This window comes from Dermochelys coriacea, chromosome 3 (assembly GCF_009764565.3).
Source record: "Dermochelys coriacea isolate rDerCor1 chromosome 3, rDerCor1.pri.v4, whole genome shotgun sequence".
Lineage (NCBI taxonomy): Eukaryota > Metazoa > Chordata > Testudines > Dermochelyidae > Dermochelys > Dermochelys coriacea.
Window position 1 is genome coordinate 130,473,165 of NC_050070.1, and position 20,034 is coordinate 130,493,198.

Here is a 20,034-nt window from a genome sequence, read left to right on the forward strand (position 1 = left end):
ACCTTTATAATGTAAAACAGCTTCTAATTCAAAGTTTGCCAAGTTAATTATGAACAAACCAGCAGAGCTTCCTATCCACAAACATCTGGCATTTACAGCAGGAAAACTAATTGTAAAGGGAAGAAAAAAAGAGTTATTACTTAAGATACACACAAACTGCTTTGTTCAAGCATTCTATTCCCCATAACATCCCACCCCACCTCCACACAAACAAAGAAAAATTGCATCCCAGAAAAATTAAACTGGGCATTACAATGTTAAATGGAGATATTTTTGAAAATACAAGTAAGAACAGAAATATCTATGATTTTCTGTAACTGCTCAAAATGATTAGGTTCTGAAAGAGAAGCCAAACTAATCATATTACAGTACAAGCAAACAGAAAAGATGGATGGGAAAAAAGCAGATAATACACTACCATAAAAGAAACAAATACATAGAAGTAAAAAGTCCATATTAAAAACATCAACATTTACTATAATTCCTGAAATATAATAAAAAGAAAAGGAGTACTTGTGGCACCTTAGAGACTAACAAATTCTTAATTTTTTTGTATTTCTAAGATTTTCCCCTAATGTATTTTCATTTTTAAGTCTTCCTCCTACTCCGATTACTATGACTGGGCTGTTTCTCATATGGTGGAGTGACATCCTAAGAGTAGAACTGATCAGAAATTTTCCATTGGAAAATGCTGATTTGATGAAATTGAAATGTTCCACAGGAACATGCCAGTTTCGTCAACATTTTCAGTGAAAGCCAGATAGGCTGGCCAGCTGGCCTGCCTGATCTCCCTCCCGCCTGCCCACTTGAGTAGGCAGGCTGGCAGAAAATTAGGATCCCCAGCTAGCCTGGTCCCCAGTTGCCCACTTAGTGGGCATGCTGCTCGACTCCCCAGCTGCCCACCTGGCAGGCAGGCTACCCCAGAATTCTAGCTGGCTGGCTTCTGGGTGGGCTCCCTGTTTTTCTATATTATACCAACTATTAAACAAAATACCAGTTAGACCAATTACAAGTGACCAGTTAGAATACCGGCTGAACAAACCAAGTACAAATTAAAAACAATTAGAATATCAATTACTAATTCTAATACCAAGCAGCCATTACAGTACTAATTACCAGTTAAAAATTTATATAAAAATATAGGTTTCAGAGTAGCAGCCGTGTTAGTCTGTATTCGCAAAAAGAAAAGGAGTACTTGTGGCACCTTGGAGACTAACAAATTTATTTGAGCATAAGCTTTCGTGAGCTACAGCTCACTTCATCGGATGCATTCAGTGGAAAATACAGTGGGGAGATTTATATACATAGAGAACATGAAACAATGGGTGTTGCCATACACACTGTAAGGAGAAGGATCACTTAAGATGAGCTATTACCAGCAGGAGAGCGGGGGGGGGGACCTTTTGTAGTGATAATCAAGGTGGGCCATTTCCAGCAGTTGACAAGAACGTCTGAGGAACGGGGGGTGGGGAATAAACATGGGGAAATAGTTTTACTTCATGTAATGACCCATCCACTCCCAGTCTCTATTCAAGCCTAAGTTAATTATGTCCAGTTTGAAAACTAATTCCAATTCAGCAGTCTCTCGTTGGAGTCTGTTTTTGAAGCTTTTTTGTTGAAGTATAGCCACTCTTAGGTCTGTGATCGAGTGACCAGAGAGATTGAAGTGTTCTCCGACTGGTTTTTGAATGTTAGAATTCTTGACGTCTGATTTGTGTCCATTTATTCTTTTACGTAGAGACTGTCCAGTTTGACCAATGTATATGGCAGAGGGGCATTGCTGGCACAAAATGGCATATATCTCATTGGTAGATGTGCAGGTGAACGAGTCTCTGATAGCGTGGCTGATGTGATTAGGCCCTATGATGGTGTCCCCTGAAGAGATATGTGGACACAGTTGGCAACGGGCTTTGTTGCAAGGATAGGTTCCTGGGTTAGTGGTTCTGTTGTGTGGTGTGTGGTTGCTGGTGAGTATTTGCTTTAGATTGGGGGGCTGTCTGTAAGCAAGGACTGGCCTGTCTCCCAAGATCTGTGAGAGTGATGGGTCGTCCTTCAGGATAGGTTGTAGATCCTTGATGATGCGTTCGAGAGGTTTTATTTGGGGGCTGAAAGTGATGGCTAGTGGCGTTCTGTTATTTTCTTTGTTGGGCCTGTCCTGTAGTATGTGATTTCTGGGTACTCTTCTGGCTCTGTCAATCTGTTTCTTCACTTCAGCAGGTGGGTATTGTAGTTGTGGGAATGCATGATAGAGATCTTGTAGGTGTTTGTCTCTGTCTGAGGGGTTGGAGCAAATGCGGTTGTACCGTAGAGCTTGGCTGTAGACAACGGATCCTGTGGTGTGGTCTGGGTGAAAGCTGGAGGCATGTAGGTAGGAATAGCGGTCAGTAGGTTTGAATAGAGACTGGGAGTGGATGGGTCATTACACAAAGTAAAACTATTTCCCCAAGTTTATTTCTCCCCTCCCCACCCCGCACTGTTCCTCAGACACTCTTGTCAACTGCTGGAAATGGCCCATCTTGATTACCACTACAAAAGGTCCCTCCCCCCCCGCTCTCCTGCTGGTAATAGCTCATCTTAAGTGATCACTCTCATTACAGTGTGTATGATAACACCCATTGTTTCATGTTCTCTATGTATATAAATCTTCCCACTGTATTTTTCACTGAATGCAGCCAATGAAATGAGCTGTAGCTCACGAAAGCTTATGCTCAAATAAATTTGTTAGTCTCTAAGATGCCACAAGTACTCCTTTTCTTTTTATAAAAAATATAATCATAAAAATATTTATATTATGACATGGCAAAATACTCAAACATTTTGACTTTTATATTATATTATAAACTTATATAACTAAACTCTAATTGACAGTCAAAACCAAATGATTTTGATAGTATTGAAACAACATGTAGATAATTGAAATGACATTTTGTTTGAGTTTTATTTGAAACCAAATTAGGGGATTTCATTCTGCAGGAAATTTCAAAATGTCTTTTTTTTTTTGTTCAGATTCTTATATGACATTTTGGAATTTCAGTTTCCAAACATGTTTACCTAACAGAGATTTGTGAATGCTACTGTCAGACTAATAAGAGGTTAAGAAAACAGCAGGCAACCATCAGTTTCTCTTTCACAAAGTTCTCCAGTACACTACCTATATGATCTCCACTGATCCTGTGACCAACAGTCCTGGCATTACTCCCTAATTCAGATATCTAATATCCTGTCATGATTTTGTTCTTACCAAGCAACTAAGGTGTTCTACCAAATTTCCTGAATTCTTTTGCTTAATATTTAGGATATTTTCTACGTACACGTATATAACGTTCATTTACAAATAATTCTTAAGTATTAATATTGCTGCATACACTTTAGTGAACCACAGTAAATGCAAGACCAATTAAGGAGTACAGAAAGTTGTCATATTTGCATTGTGACAGCCAATAAAATAGGGGCGAGAACTGTACCCTATGAGAAAAATATTTTCATGCTGAGTGCGCCAAACTGGGTTTAAAATGGAATTTAAAATAAAGAATATAATTTCACCACTTAACAGTGCTACATCAAAATAACACAGTAAGCTTTTTTTTTAATTATTGCATTTTGCAATAATTGAGAGGAACAATGTAAAATCTCTATATAAAAAGAATATATGGAAACACTATGCATATTCATATAACACCTTAATTTTACCCACCTACAATGTGAACCCAGCAAAGATAATTTAACCTAAGATATCTTTGGACATAATCAGGATATGAGAAGAGGACAACTGGCATGAATAAGGAAAATGCCACCCTAACAAAGCCAGAACAAACCTAGAAAGTCCACATTTCTGTTAAGGAAATTTTATAAAATGAAATCCACTATTCAAACACACAAGGCAAGGGACCAGCCTGATCTGTTGCAATTTTAGCCACTACTCTTATGGAAAGAGTTATAATTGAACTATTAGACAATCCCGAAGAGTGAGAATGTGCTTAGTAAAAATATAAAAACTTGTTTTTGACAAAGACTAACCATGTTTTGATGTCAAAATAAACAAACACCTGGATCAACATTTTTTAAAATTTTTATTCCAAATAAAAATCAATAGATGTTTTAGGTACTGCTTATGAAATAAGGGCTCAAGAGTTGAAGTGAGGACATGGAAAAGCATAAGACTAAAGTTTGCTATGCAAATTGTCACCACAGATGTACAATTTCTCTTTTTTAAAAAACAGTCAAACCCTGTCTTAAGTATTAGAGAAGGAAAATATAATTTTATTTGTGGTTTTTGAATCTTCGGTCATGTCCTAGCTAAAAAATATGCTTTTATTGCTCAGTCCTTAGCATGTGTGGACTTCTACCTTAAAAAATTATTTTAAATTAGCAGCTATGTTATTCAGTTATGAAAAGTGAACACTGTACATATGGGACTTGATTCTGATCTCATACCAGTTTGACACTGGTGAAACTACATTACTTTAGTGGACAGACTCTTGATTTACAAAGATTTTGAGAGGAGAATTAGGCCCTCAATCTTTATAACAAGTTTTTTAATACTTTGATGTTCAACATGATAGATTACTTTAATCAGCAATTTTCATATTACAAAGGGGAGTTAGATATTTTACATGTTCAAAACAATATACATGCCTAGAACAATGTCACCTTAATATCAATCAATAAAAGACAAGGCAGGGGTCTCCCAGGCCTGGTCTACGAACAGTCTTTGTAGCAACCTAGCTATTTCATTAAGAGTGTAATTTATTTTAAAACTGAAACAGTTATATCGGTACAACCCGCCTAATTGACACAGTTATAACAGTATAAAGGTGTCTTATATTGCTATACTTTATTACCCTTCCCACATGGGAATATGTGATACCGGTACATATGCTTTTACATGAGTATAACTGTGACCTTGTCTACAATTGTGGCAGTGTGTGTACACGCCACAGTAAAATGCAGGCTGCATCCTCACTCACTGTAGTGTGTAGCTATCTGTGGCAGTGAAAGGCTCCAACAGGGGAGAGGCAATAAGGAAAGGCTCCGGCAGTGAGGAGGTGCCAGAGACTTTCCCCACCACCGTGAAAGACTCTAGCAGTGGGAAAAGGCTCCAGCGTGGGGAAGGCACGTAATAGTACATTGCTAGATCTGGGAGCCACTGCTTGGGCATGTAGAGAGTCATGTAGAGTACATACCCTTGGGTTCAGATGTGTAGGGCACTCTACTCACCTAAGCCATGCCTCACCATCTACACTGCTGTTTATATCTGTTCTAACTGGTCATGCAGTGTCTGTATTCTGCATGTGCTGCAAGTGTAGACCTACTCACTGCGTCCACACTAGGGAAGTTATACCATTTCAACTATACCAGTATACTGGAAAGCAATACAACAACTAAACAAACCTCCACTGTGCAATATTAGCTCTTATAGGGAAATCTGGTAGAGTGCCCTATATTTAGATTGCATAACATTATGTAAAAAAAAAAAAAATCTTGAGGGTATTTTTTTTGTTTTTTAAGCTGTAATACCTCCATTGTTCACAACAGATCTTTAAAGTTTGGCAGGGGCAAAGCCCGGTGACTAGAGATATGCTTTTCCCATGACATTTTTAAATCAGCAGGACTGAACAACTTACACCCAAGAATATTAAAAGAATTAGCCAAAAGAGCTTTCTGAATCATTAATGCCAGTTTTAACATATCATTGGACACTGGATAAGTTCAAGAATCCTGGAAAAAAGCTAATATTATAGTAATATTTAAAATGGGATGACCAAGGGAATCATAAGCAAATTAGTCTGACATCAATCCAAGGAGAAATGGAAAGTCCACTATAGGATACTAAGAGTTGAATTAAAGGATGGTAACATAATTAATACCAATCAACATGGTTTTATGAAAAATAGGACTTTCACACCTGATATAGTTTTTGGATACTAACACAAGTTTGGTTGATAAAGCTTACAATGTTGTTCTAATATATTTAGACTTCTATAGGCATATGACTTCTTTTATAAAAAAAACCCTCAAGATTTGTTAGAACTTAATACCCTCAGGGCAAGTCTATACTACAAAATTAAGTCAACCTAAATTACATCAACGTACAGCCACAGCAGTAATTAAATCACTTTCAATCAATTTCAGTGGGATGTCAGTGGAAAAGTTCTTTAAAAAAAGAAAGGTAATGAAATTAAAAGCTACACTTACAACATTAAGGATAGGTTTCAGAGTAGCAGCCGTGTTAGTCTGTATTCGCAAAAAGAAAAAGGAGTACTTGTGGCACCTTAGAGACTAACAAATTTATTAGAGCATAAGCTTTCGTGAGCTACAGCTCACTTCATCGGATGCATTTGGTGGAAAAAACAGAGGAGAGATTTATATACACACACACAGAGAACATGAAACAATGGGTTTATCATACACACTGTAAGGAGAGTGATCACTTAAGATAAGCCATCACCAACAGCAGGGGGGGGAAGGAGGAAAACCTTTCATGGTGACAAGCAGGTAGGCTAATTCCAGCAGTTAACAAGAATATCAGAGGAACAGTGGGGGGTGGGTGGGAGGGAGAAATACCATGGGGAAATAGTTTTACTTTGTGTAATGACTCATCCATTCCCAGTCTCTATTCAAGCCTAAGTTAATTGTATCCAGTTTGCAAATTAATTCCAATTCAGCAGTCTCTCGTTGGAGTCTGTTTTTGAAGCTTTTTTGTTGAAGTATAGCCACTCTTAGGTCTGTGATCGAGTGACCAGAGAGATTGAAGTGTTCTCCAACTGGTTTTTGAATGTTATAATTCTTGACGTCTGATTTGTGTCCATTCATTCTTTTACGTAGAGACTGTCCAGTTTGGCCAATGTACATGGCAGAGGGGCATTGCTGGCACATGATGGCATATATCACATTGGTAGATGCACAGGTGAACGAGCCTCTGATAGTGTGGCTGATGTGATTAGGCCCTATGACGGTATCCCCTGAATAGATATGTGGACAGAGTTGGCAACGGGCTTTGTTGCAAGGATAGGTTCCTGGGTTAGTGGTTCTGTTGTGTGGTGTGTGGTTGCTGGTGAGTATTTGCTTTAGATTGGGGGGCTGTCTGTAAGCAAGGACTGGTCTGTCTCCCAAGATCTGAGAGAGCGATGGCTCGTCCTTCAGGATAGGTTGTAGATCCTTGATGATGCGTTGGAGGGGTTTTAGTTGGGGGCTGAAGGTGATGGCTAGTGGCGTTCTGTTGTTTTCTTTGTTGGGCCTGTCCTGTAGTAGGTGACTTCTGGGTACTCTTCTGGCTCTGTCAATCTGTTTCTTCACTTCAGCAGGTGGGTACTGTAGTTGTAGGAATGCATGATAGAGATCTTGTAGGTGTTTGTCTCTGTCTGAGGGGTTGGAGCAAATGCGGTTATATCGTAGCGCTTGGCTGTAGACAATGGATCGAGTGGTATGATCTGGATGAAAGCTAGAGGCATGTAGGTAGGAATAGCGGTCAGTAGGTTTCCGATATAGGGTGGTGTTTATGTGACCATCGCTTATTAGCACCGTAGTGTCCAGGAAGTGGATCTCTTGTGTGGACTGGTCCAGGCTGAGGTTGATGGTGGGATGGAAATTGTTGAAATCATGGTGGAATTCCTCAAGAGCTTCTTTTCCATGGGTCCAGATGATGAAGATGTCATCAATGTAGCGCAAGTAGAGTAGGGGCATTAGGGAACGAGAGCTGAGGAAGCGTTGTTCTAAGTCAGCCATAAAAATGTTGGCATACTGTGGGGCCATGCGGGTACCCATCGCAGTGCCGCTGATTTGAAGGTATACATTGTCACCAAATGTGAAATAGTTATGGGTCAGGACAAAGTCACAAAGTTCTGCCACCAGGTTAGCCGTGACGTGCACGAGCTGAAATTGTGGAAAAGCAGCATCGCTTACCCCATAACCTCAGCCATGCAGAACACAGTGCCATCCACAGCCTCAGAAACAACTCTGACATCATAATCAAAAGGCTGACAAAGGAGGTGCTGTCGTCATCATGAATAGGTCAGAGTATGAACAAGAGGCTACTAGGCAGCTCTCCAACACCACTTTCTACAAGCCATTACCCTCTGATCCCACTGAGAGTTACCAAAAGAAACTACAGCATTTGCTCAAGAAACTCCCTGAAAAAGCACAAGAACAAATCCGCACAGACACACCCCTGGAGCCAGGACCTGGGGTATTCTATCTGCTACCCAAGATCCATAAACCTGGAAATCCTGGACGCCCCATCATCTCAGGCATTGGCACCCTGACAGCAGGATTGTCTGGCTATGTAGACTCCCTCCTCAGGCCCTTCGTTACCAGCACTCCCAGCTATCTTCGAGACACCACTGACTTCCTGAGGAAACTACAGTCCATTGGTGATCTTCCTAAAAACACCATCCTAGCCACTATGGATGTAGAAGCCCTCTACACCAACATTCCATGACTGTAACTGACAGAAGAAATTAAATTAGGCTGCCTCTTCATCTTTAATTTGACATTTCCTATATACTGCTGCATAGGTGAAACATAAGATTACAACAGGTCTGACCCCTGAACATTTTTGACATAAACAAGGAGAACCTGAATAGCAAGCTTGACTATTACTTATTGTCTTGCTTTTTCCAGTTTGCCTCAGGCCCTTTAAGTGTGGTTGAACTCTAAATACTGTGTCCAGCAGGCACCCTCTTACTCCACAGATGTGCTCCCTGTCTATATTCAGAGTCTTTGCTGCTAACTTTAGAGATAAAATTTAGCAAAAGCTTATTTTCACTGCTGGTAACCTAACAGAGCAAATAAAACTATCAGAAAGGCAGCTGGATTCTATTCCTTTTTGTACATCAACAAAATAGTTTACAGAGTCCAACTGCAAGGCCAATGAGTTACACCCTTACAACCCCACTGAAAGCAAAGAGATTATACAAGTGTTGCCATGGGCACAATTTGGCCTGGAGAACTTTTCTCACTGTCAGCAATGCATGAGAAGGAAAGAACCAAGCATGACTTTTAGATTCCAAGATGAGTTTGCAGTGCTGGTAGTTGTAAAAAGTTTGTTTATTTTTAATCTGCAAACAGAGTACTGTTGATTTGGAAATAGAGAGATGATAAACATGGAATCTCACAATACCTCTTAAAAAAAAAAAAAGAATTACTTTTCAGAGTAGAAGCTAATTTTGTATTTTGTACATTATTTTGTATATGCCACTTAAGAAAGAATAAATTACTAGGGCTTGCATTTCACTGAATGAACAAACTAATGTTACTATTGTAACATGAAATTAGAATAGCCTGCAGTGGAAGTAATTTGAAAGCCAAATCAAATTGCTAGGCATGGTTTTCAGTCATATAGTCAATGATAATTTATTGCACTTACAAGTTTTCTTCTTTGCCTAAATTTATTGATTGGTCACAGTGTTCAATTCTGAGGACTGGCAATGTTGTTTCCACTGTTTCTTCTGGTCTCATGTCATTGGTGCTGTACAGCTTAGAAAACTTCTGTATTTGATCTAAAGAAGATAGACACTGACTATTATCAGACTAGTGAAATGGATCAAAAGTGACTGAAATGGAATAAAGAAATAAAAGGGTAACTCAGTGGTAGCGCAATGTACTAGCATGAAGAGGGATCACATTTAGAGGCCTTTGCTTCAGCAGATGGAATTACCAGAGCCAGCACACTAGAAACACCTCATCCCTCTCTGACACAATGCCACTCTATTTTGCTATTTTAGGGTGACTGGTCTCAGAAACCTAGTCCTGTCATTATCAGATGGAAACAGTCACTATGACACAGAGACACTGATGTGGGAGGAAAAGTAAATAGCAAAAATAAAGATTCTTTGAACTTTTAGAGGAATTAACAAATGTTTATTCCAGTTATACAAGTGATGAATAACTCAACAGGACACAATTCCGCTCTCCTTTGAAGCCTCTGGCAAACCTCTCACTGATTTCAATGAGAACAGTATCTAATCCACAAAATACAGCATTTGATATACATATACAAAGGGCTAGCTTTGTTCTTCTAGATACACGTGCTTAACTCCTATTGAATTCAGTGAGAGTTGTACATGAAAATCTGAGGGCAGAATTCAACTAATGGTGGTTATAAAGAGAATACATTCAGTAGCATACAATATGAATTAAAGCATAACATAGAAAAGTGTTCTAGAAACATCACAATACCTAATTGTTGTCTAGATTTTCCAGTTTTGCTGTAGAATTTATCTTGCTCTTTCTTCAAGTTTATATGTACCACACAACGGTACTGGTGTCCACTGAGCAAACTGAAGATCCAAAGCTGAAGGAGGACGACAGAATCAGTCACAGCATCAGTTTTTCGACACTGACGATAATACTCATGCACAGTGTGGAGTGTTTGGTCTCAAGTTTATCAGCCTAATTAACAAATTAATACCATTTAACTCTCACACTGGAGCATCTCATTGTTTAAACAGCACATTTTAGGAAATTTTAATTTCACAAGTGCAGAATTTATAACACAAAGAGTCAATCACATGTACTAATGTTTTAACAATAGCAAGGAAGATTTTCAAAGGTCAGAAGGCAGTTAGAAGCCTAATCGCCATTGACTTTCAATGGGAGTTAGGTATCTAACTCCTATTTGTACCTTTGAAAATCTCCCCCATCATCTTTTTGAAATGATTATAAAATGTTACAGAAACCTTTGAAAACTTTGCGTGTGATATCTCATCGGCTCATATATGTCCTTTATTGCTTACATTTTCTAGACACTACAACAGTCTAGCCTTCCATTTTCTCCACACTCCTCTGAACTGGTGCAGTGGGTGAATAAAGCGTTTTATGGCTACAGCAAGATGTTTTTTAAAAAAAAAAAATCTTAAAGATTGACTGAACTACAGATTACCACAGATCTCAATTTGCAAGGATTCCCAGCAAGACACGCCCATATAATACTTCTAGTTTAGACTGAAAGTCATACTGATTGGCCAATAAATAAAAAAAATTAATTGATTTTCACACCTCATTTTAAAACAAACTTGCAACTTCTCAATCTGCATACACAGTATATTCTTTTACTGATATGTGATTTTAGACAGCTTTACCAATGTATTTAGAAAAGTTTTTCCATTTAGTTTTAAAGCTCAGTTCTATGCCATCAGTAATCAAAACAATTAAGGTTCAGAGCAGTGAATTATGCTAATTAAAGTTGTCTTTGTAACAATTCCGAATAGAGAGATTGAGACACTTCCTTATACACAGGATGTTCTTAAATGTTTTGATATTTTGACAAAAATTAATATTTACAGTATTTGCTTGATTCTCACCTGCCCATCAGAACATCCTGTAATAATCTGTTTATTTTCTTCATCAATGAACAGACTTAGCAAAGGAAATGCTGTAAAATATATATATATATATACACGCAGTTATTTTTATAGTACACATAAATCAGGTTTTATATTTTAAAATATGCTCCCAATTCAGTCAATGGAACATAAGCACATGCTAACGTGCCTTCTCAAATTGTGACAAAAGAAAACAAAACAGCTCTTTTCATCATGTGTATCCTAATTAGAATAAAAATGAGCATAAATAACATGGAAATGCCATGTATTGTGATTGTCCTAAAAAAATATTAACACAGCCTTTATGTAAAAGCTATTACAGTATGCACACAAAATGGGAAGGTTCCCTTGTGCCAAACATAACATCTGATGAATGACAAGAAAAGGGGCTCAGATATAATGGGGATTAGTATAACATAAAATACTTATATGTACTAAATGAGACGGCACTAATTCAAGCATGTCATTAATACCAACACCGATAAAATGTGCATATGCAATACCTTTAGTTAGGCAAGTTATATTTTATGCAAGTAGGCCAAAATTTCTAACTTGGCACTAAATCCAAATTTTCAGAGATGCTGCAGTTCCCACTGACTTCAAGTTTGCAAATTATGGCCCTAGTATTTACTGGCTAACTGTGCTATTTTGAGTATATCAACTCACAAAGGTGAACACTTATTTTTTTCTTAATGTGCAAGATGCTTTCCTTTCAAAGGCAGGCATACAAAGAAAGAAAACCATACCTGTTAACACTGCTGATTGGTATATTAGCAATCCAGTACAATAGTCCCAAACCTTTGGAAAAAAACATACATTAAAATGTAAATATTTATTTAGATAATTATGAAAAATAAAACAAGAAAAAATTATGTCTGAAGTAAAAAGTACAACACTGCAAACTGACAAACTAAAAAACTACATCAAGGGATGAATCTAGAGAAACACAAACATTAAAAAAGGCAATGACTAGGCAGGATTCTGTTCAACATGCTCCTTATGAGATGTATTTGTTCACTACACAGTTTAAGCCTTGTCTACACACACGTTTTACCAATTTAACTAAATCATTTTAGAAACTGATTAATTAAATTAGTGCTATCCTCTTGTGTGGATATATTTAAATGGGTTTAAGAATGCTTTATACATTTAACTTATGTCATATCCTTATCAATTTAAGCTAAATCAACATAAACACATTCAAACTGATTTCAGAGTGGCCACATAAGGAACTTGCACCAGTTTAACCAGTTTCTAAAACAATTTAATTAAAATTAGTACAACTTTTGGGTACTGACAAAGCCTAAGCTAGCCATGCACAAATACAAGTCACAAGCTTCCGTAAGAAATGACATAGCACATTATGGTTAAAATTTTACTGCAAAATACAATTTTCAAAGTTTCCTAACTCAGCTAAATCAAAAAACAATTTTCACTAGAACACTCAGGGCATGTCTACACTGCAAAATTAAGTCAACTTAGCTAAGTCAAATTAACATACAATCACCACAGTAATGAAGTTGGTTGTGCACGTCCATGCTACGGTCCTTGTGTCGGTGGAGCTCGTCATCACTATCAGTGCTTTTATTGATGCAGAGAATTACCTTGGGTAGCTATCCCACTGTTCAACTCACTATCTGGTGTTTTGGAAAGAGTCTGCAAGCCTCATGGGAGAAAAACATTCCACAGGGGTGACTGGGAACATGGTGTGAACGTCCCATGATGCAGTTTTCTCCCTCCCCTAATTTCTTCTACATCCCATATTTCGCGCCTGTTTTCAAAAGCCTATCAAACCTGCACATTCACCATCTCTACAGAAGCATGAATCCTGCACAGTTCTCTTCACTATTACAAACACCAAGCGCCTGATTCTGCAGTATTTCCAGAGCCGCCAGAGGAATCACCATGCAGAATATGACAATTCTTTTCAAATAGCCCTGCTGGAAACCATGGAAAGAAACAATTCCTGGTTGCTGCTGGCAGTCGCGGAGCAGCTGAACACAGTGAAGCACCAGTTCTTGTCTCAAGAACTAAGCACTGACTGGTGGGGTCGCATTGTTATGGCGAACACTGGCTCCAAAACATTGGGATGCGCAAGGCCACTTTCCTGGAAGCGTGCAAGGAGCTCGCCCAGCCCTCTGGTGCAGTGACACTAAAATGAGAGCTCCACTGACAGTGGAGAAGCGAGTAGTGACCGCTCTGTGGAAGCTTATAAAGTCAGACTGCTACTGATCAGGTATGGGGTCTGTGACACTGTTCACTAATTAAAATTCTTATTTAACTAAGATTACATCATGGAAAAACCTTGTGTGTCCCATCCAAGACCTCTTGGTCATGTTCAATCTGGTAACGATGTGTTCAGTCACTTGGGAGTCATCCACACAATAGCAAAAAGAAAAGGAGTACTTGTGGCACCTTAGAGACTAACAAATTTATTTGAGCATAAGCTTTCGTGAGCTACAGCTCACTTCATTGGATGCATGATGAAGTAATAGGTCATCTTAAAGACAATGTCTACAATGAATTCACCAATGTACCTCCTCTGGTAGTTTATAACCCAAAATTCCACCGACGGCCTGTTGTTATGAAAAGGGGTATCAGTACATTGACAGATACAATATGTTTGAGATGAACACACTGCTGTGTGGCCAGAAGGAAGGTACCAGCAGAATCTCTCGTTATCATCATTGGTAGCCTACCAGACTAACCAAGTAAGAGGCTCTTATCAGAAGGATGACATATAGTGAATAATACTTAATAGTGAAAATTCCAGTACTGTAATAATCAATTATCAAAAATATATTATTTTGGTCATATGAAGTGCAGGGTCACAGGGTCAAAATTTTGTTACATGACAAAGGCACATATACTAATTGGGCAGGTGGCAATTCTCCTCTACCTGTATCTAGTATGTTATGTAAAAAGCCAGGCTTTAAACAAAGGGGTAGACACTAAATTTATGTGATAGGTTCATTAACAATGACCCCTATCAAAGGGAGGACTGTAGCATAAAGGGCTAGCTTGACTTTATTATATTCAGAAATGATGCAAGAAACCAACTTGCCTGTATCCTGAAAGACATATGCTAACTGAGGAAGCTAAAGGCTTGAGGCCTGTAACCTTTGGACAGACAAATGGCCTAACGGAAAGCCCAAGTATTAGGGAGATGAAATTGGAGTGCTAAGTGAATTTTTGACCACAGAAACATGAGTCCAACCACAAGAGTGTCATGGCAACGAACTGATGTACATAACAGATACATAGGTTACATCCACGGATAACTAACCACAGAAGGGCCATGGCAGTGAATTGACATATATGATAATATGTTGAGATTACTGATATACTACCCTATAGGAGGACACTCCAACAGTGGTAAGGTGAGGAAATACAATTAAAGAAGATGGGGAAAACCCCTACTGAATATGCATCAAATATAGTGGTGTCAACATAACTTATTATAAAAGTTGCATCCCTGCCCACAAGCACTAGGAGAAAGATGTAGCCCTTGGGGAGGTGCCAGAATGATGGACACTGGTGATGAGGGGGAAAGATGATGATGAAGAAGATGACAGCTAGCATTTCAGATTGTTCTGCAAGAGATGGTGAGAGTATATGGACATGCAGATATACATTCTGTAGCATCTCTATCTACCTTACTGAGTTGGTGTGTTTGTTACTGTGCTAAATGCATTAATAAATAATTTGTAAATATAGAAGAGTTCCCAACTATAAAATAATATCAACAATATTGGGCCTGATCTTCGGACAAGAACCTGTCAACCCTAAAGTGGTAACTGGGAATTCTTAAGTAACCAATATAATCAATCCATAATTAAGGCTACAATTTAGTCATGGTATTTTTAGTAAAAGTCATAGATTCATAGATACTAAGGTCAGAAGGGACCATTCTGATCATCTAGTCCGACCTCCTGCACAGCGCAGGCCACAGAATCTCACCCACCCACTCCTATGAAAAACCTCACCCATGTCTGAGCTATTGAAGTCCTTAAATCATGGTTCAAAGACTTCAAGGAGCAGAGAAGCCTCCCTCAAGTCAACCATGCCCCATGCTACAGAGGAAGGCGAAAAACCTCCAGGGCCTCTCCAATCTGCCCTGGAGGAAAATTCCTTCCCGACCCCAAATATGGCAATCAGCTAAACCCTGAGCATATGGGCAAGATTCACCAGCCAGATACCCAGGAAAGAATTTTCTATAGTAACTCAGATCCCATCCATCTAATATCCCATCTCAGGGGATTTGGCCTATTTACCCTGAATATTTAAAGATCAATTACTTACCAAAATCCCATTATCCCATCATACCATCTCCTCCATAAACTTATCGAGTAGAATCTTAAAGCCAGATAGATCTTTTGCCCCCACTGCTTCCCTTGGAAGGCTATTCCAAAACTTCACTCCTCTGATGGTTAAAAACCTTCGTCAGATTTCAAGTCTAAACTTCCTGGTGGCCAGTTTATACCCATTTGTTCTTGTGTCCACATTGGTGCTGAGCTTAAATAATTCCTCTCCCTCTCCTGTATTTATCCCTCTGATATATTTATAGAGAGCAATCATATCTCCCCTCAACCTTCTTTTAGTTAGGCTAAACAAGCCAAGCTCCTTAAGTCTCCTTTCATAAGACAAGTTTTCCATTCCTCGGATCATCCTAGTAGCCCTTCTCTGTACCTGCTCCAGTTTGAATTCATCCTTTTTAAACATGGGAGACCAGAACTGCACACAGAATTCTAGGTGAGGTCTCACCAGTGCCTTGTATAACGGTACTAAAACCTCCTTATCCCTACTGGAAATGCCTCTCCTGATGCATCCCAAAACCGCATTAGCTTTTTTCACAGCCATATCACATTGGCAGCTCATAGTCATCCTATGATCAACCAATACTCCAAGGTCCTTCTCCTCTTCCGTTACTTCTAATTGATGCGTCCCCAACTTATAGCTAAAATTCTTGTTATTAATCCCTAAATGCATAACCTTCCACTTCTCACTATTAAATTTCATCCTATTACTATTACTCCAGTTTACAAGGTCATCCAGATCCTCCTGTATAATATCCCGATCCTTCTCCGAATTGGCAATACCTCCCAGCTTTGTATCTTCTGCAAACTTTATTAGCACACTCCCACTTTTTGTGCCAAGGTCAGTTATAAAAAGATTAAATAAGATTGGTCCCAAAACCGATCCCTGAGGAACTCCACTGGTAACCTCCCTCCAACCTGACAGTTCGCCTTTCAGTAGGACCCGTTGCAGTCTCCCCTTTAACCAATTCCTTATCCACCTTTTGATGTTCATATTGATCCCCATCTTCTCCAATTTAACTAATAATTCCCCATGTGGCACGGTATCAAATGCCTTACTGAAATCTAGGTAAATTAGATCCACTGCATTTCCTTTATCTAAAAAATCTGTTACTTTTTCAAAAAAGGAGATTAGGTTGGTTTGGCACGATCTACCTTTTGTAAAACCATGTTGTATTTTGTCCCATTTACCATTGACTTCAATGTCCTTAACTAATTTCTCCTTCAAAATTTTTTTCCAGGACCTTGCATACTACAGATGTCAAACTAACTGGCCTGTAGTTACCCGGATCACTTTTTTTTCCCTTTCTTAAAAATAGGAACTATATTAGCAATTCTCCAATCATTCGGTACTATTCCTGAGTTTACAGATTCATTAAAAATTCTTGCTAATGGGCTTGCAATTTCAGGTGCCAATTCCTTTAATATTCTTGGATGAAGATTATCTGGGCCCCCCGATTTAGTCCCATTAAGCTGTTTCAGTTTCGCTTCTACCTCTGATATGGTAATATCTACCTCTATATCCTCCTTCCCATTTGTCATGCTACCATTATCCCCAAGATCCTCTTTAGCCTTATTAAAGACTGAGGCAAAGTATTTGTTTAGATATTGGGCCATGCCTAGATTATCTTTAACCTCCACTCCATCCTCAGTGTTAAGCGGCCCCACTTCTTCCTTTTTAGTTTTCTTCTTATTTATATGGCTTTTACTATTGGTTTTAATTCCCTTTGCAAGGTCCAACTCTACTCGACTTTTAGCCTGTCTCACTTGATCCCTACATGTTCTGACCTCAATTAGGTAGCTTTCCTTGCTGATCCCTCCCATCTTCCACTCCCTGTATGCTTTCTGCTTCTTCTTAAATCACCTCTCTAAGATGCTTGCTCATCCAGCTTGGTCTACAACTCCTTCCTATGAATTTTTTCCCCTTTCTTGGGATACAGGCTTCCGATAGCTTCTGCAGTTTTGATTTAAAGTAATCCCAGGCCTCCACTACCTTTAGATCCATAAGTTCTTCAGTCCAATCCACTTCCCTAACTAATTTCCTTCATTTTTGAAAATCAGCCCTTTTGAAATCAAAAACCCTAGTTGCAGATTTATTTTTGTTAATTCTTCCATTTAGTTTGAACTGAATTAGCTCATGATCACTTGAGCCAAGATTGTCCCCTACAACCATTTCTTCTATGAGGTCCTCGCTACTCACCAAAATTAAATCTAAAATGGCATCCCCTCTAGTCGGTTCAGCAACTACTTGATGAAGGAATCCATCAGCTATCGCATCTAGGAAAATCTGAGCCCTATTATTATTACTAGCACTGGTCCTCCAGTCTATATCTGGGAAGTTAAAGTCTCCCATGATCATGCAGTTTCCATTAGTATTTACTTTATTAAAGACATTAAAAAGGGCTGTATCCATATCCAAATTAGATCCCGGAGGTCTATAGCACACCCCAAGCACTATCGTAGGAGAGGCTTTACTAGTTTTCTTCCCCAATGTAATTTTTGCCCAGACAGACTCTGTCTTATCCATTGCATCGCTTCTTATTTCTTTACATTCTACCTCATCATTGATATACAATGCTACTCCACCCCCTTTACCTTTGTTTCTGTCTTTCCTGAAGAGCACATACCCTTCAATTCCTGTAGTCCAGTCATGACTACTATTCCACCATGTTTCTGTTATCCCTATAATATCTGGTTTCACTTCCTGCACCAGTAGCTCTAGTTCCTCCATTTTGTTACCTAGACTCCTCGCATTGGTGTACAAACATCTTAATTTTTGCTGTTTGGCTTCGCTCACATTTTGTACCCTATTAGGCACAGTCATTCTACAGCCAGTATAACCTATTAGACTAGTATCCACACCGCCCTCACTCCTTATATACATTCTCCTACCCACGGCTGTATCCATTCTTACTTCATCTTCTTCCCTCTCAATGCTAAAATCTGGCGTGGAGATTTTCTGGACGTCTCCCATCCATCTCCCCCCAATTCCTAGTTTAAAGCTCTCCTTATCAGTTGTGCCAGCCTCGATCCTAGAAGTCTATTTCCTTCCCTACTCAGATGAAGTCCATCCCGAGAGAACTGACCTCTGTCCATGAATGCCTCCCAGTGGTCATACATCCCAAAGCCCTCCTTATAGCACCACTGCCTAAGCCATCTGTTGACAGTCATAATCTTGTCAGACCTTTGTTGCCCTTCTCTAGGAACAGGAAGGATCCCGCTAAAGATCACCTGAGCCTCAATTTCCTTAAGCGTCTTCCCCAGCCTAGCATAGTCTCCCTTAATACGTTCCAGTGAGAATCTAGCCGTATCATTTGTTCCCACATGAAGGATAATTAGGGGATTCTTTCCCGCTCCCTTTAGGATCCTTTTCAACCTCAGGTCTACATCCCGTATCTTAGCACCCGGAAGACGGCACACCCTTCTATTCTCAGGATCAGCTCTAGTTACAGGCCTGTCTATTCTTCTCAATAAAGAGTCCCCGATCACATAGACCTGCCTTTTCCTGGTGACAGTGCTATTCTCCAGTGTCTCCCCTGTTCTCTCTGGCTGCAAGTTCTTTCCATTCCTATTTTCCCTTACAATCTTCTTCAACCCATCCTGTATCCTCCTGGGGCTCATATTTGGTATAGTCTCCCTTGACTCTTCCCCTTTTTCTATAGGACTAGCCTCTCTTCTCTTCTTCCTTACCCTTCCACCTTTAACAAGTACCTCCTGAGCCCCTTCTTCATTTTCCAACTCTGCAAACCTGTTCCTAAGCTCTATTTCTCCTTCACTAGCCCGTCTTTTTCTCTGCCTGGTTCTTTGAGTCACATGTTTCCACTGACCACTTTCCTCATCCAGTCTCTCCTCAAAATTCCCCAGCCCTGGTTCCATCTGTGAGTCTGAGCTTTTCCCTTCAGATACCTCATATCTTTGCTCCATCATCTGCTCAAACCCCTTCCTAAACTCAACCAGACTTTCCACCTGCATTTCCAAACCTCGGATCTTTTCCTCCATCAGCTCTATCAGACAGCATTTTATGCAGAAAAAACTCTTACCGGTTCCCCCCTCCAGTATCATGTACATACCACAGCTTCCACATCCAGTCATCCTCAATGCGTCTTTCACTGCAGGAGTCACTCCCACAGCTGCCTCTGTATCTGTCATCTCCTTCCCACCTAAATCCTGTTAATCTGGGAAACACAAGCCACACCAAAAAGACCACAACCCCCCAGCAAAAGCAAACCCCAAACAAGCACCACAATCCAAACTCCCCTTTCAAACTCCCACTCAAACTCCCCTGTTTAGAGCTCTGTTTGCTAGCTCCTGTGCCGCTGCCTGACTGGCTTGCTACCTTTATAGGGCCCCTAGTCAGAAGCCCCACCCCCTAGGCAGGGCTCAGCTGCTCTCTCAGC

The 20,034-nt window shown here is 39.5% G+C and overlaps 1 protein-coding gene across 2 annotated transcripts in view; it reads right to left on the reverse strand.

Annotated features, from left to right (window-relative positions):
* WDR27 (WD repeat domain 27) overlaps window positions 1–20,034 on the reverse strand; it is a 231,932-nt gene that overhangs the window by 178,797 nt on the left and 33,101 nt on the right. For both annotated transcript variants that reach the window (XM_043511323.1, XM_043511324.1), the window contains 5 exons: window positions 12,068–12,119; window positions 11,301–11,371; window positions 10,177–10,291; window positions 9,365–9,497; window positions 3–106 (listed from right to left, as the gene is read on the reverse strand). In XM_043511323.1, the coding sequence (XP_043367258.1) occupies window positions 3–106; window positions 9,365–9,497; window positions 10,177–10,291; window positions 11,301–11,371; window positions 12,068–12,119 (475 nt within the window). The remainder of the gene's footprint in view (window positions 1–2; window positions 107–9,364; window positions 9,498–10,176; window positions 10,292–11,300; window positions 11,372–12,067; window positions 12,120–20,034) is intronic.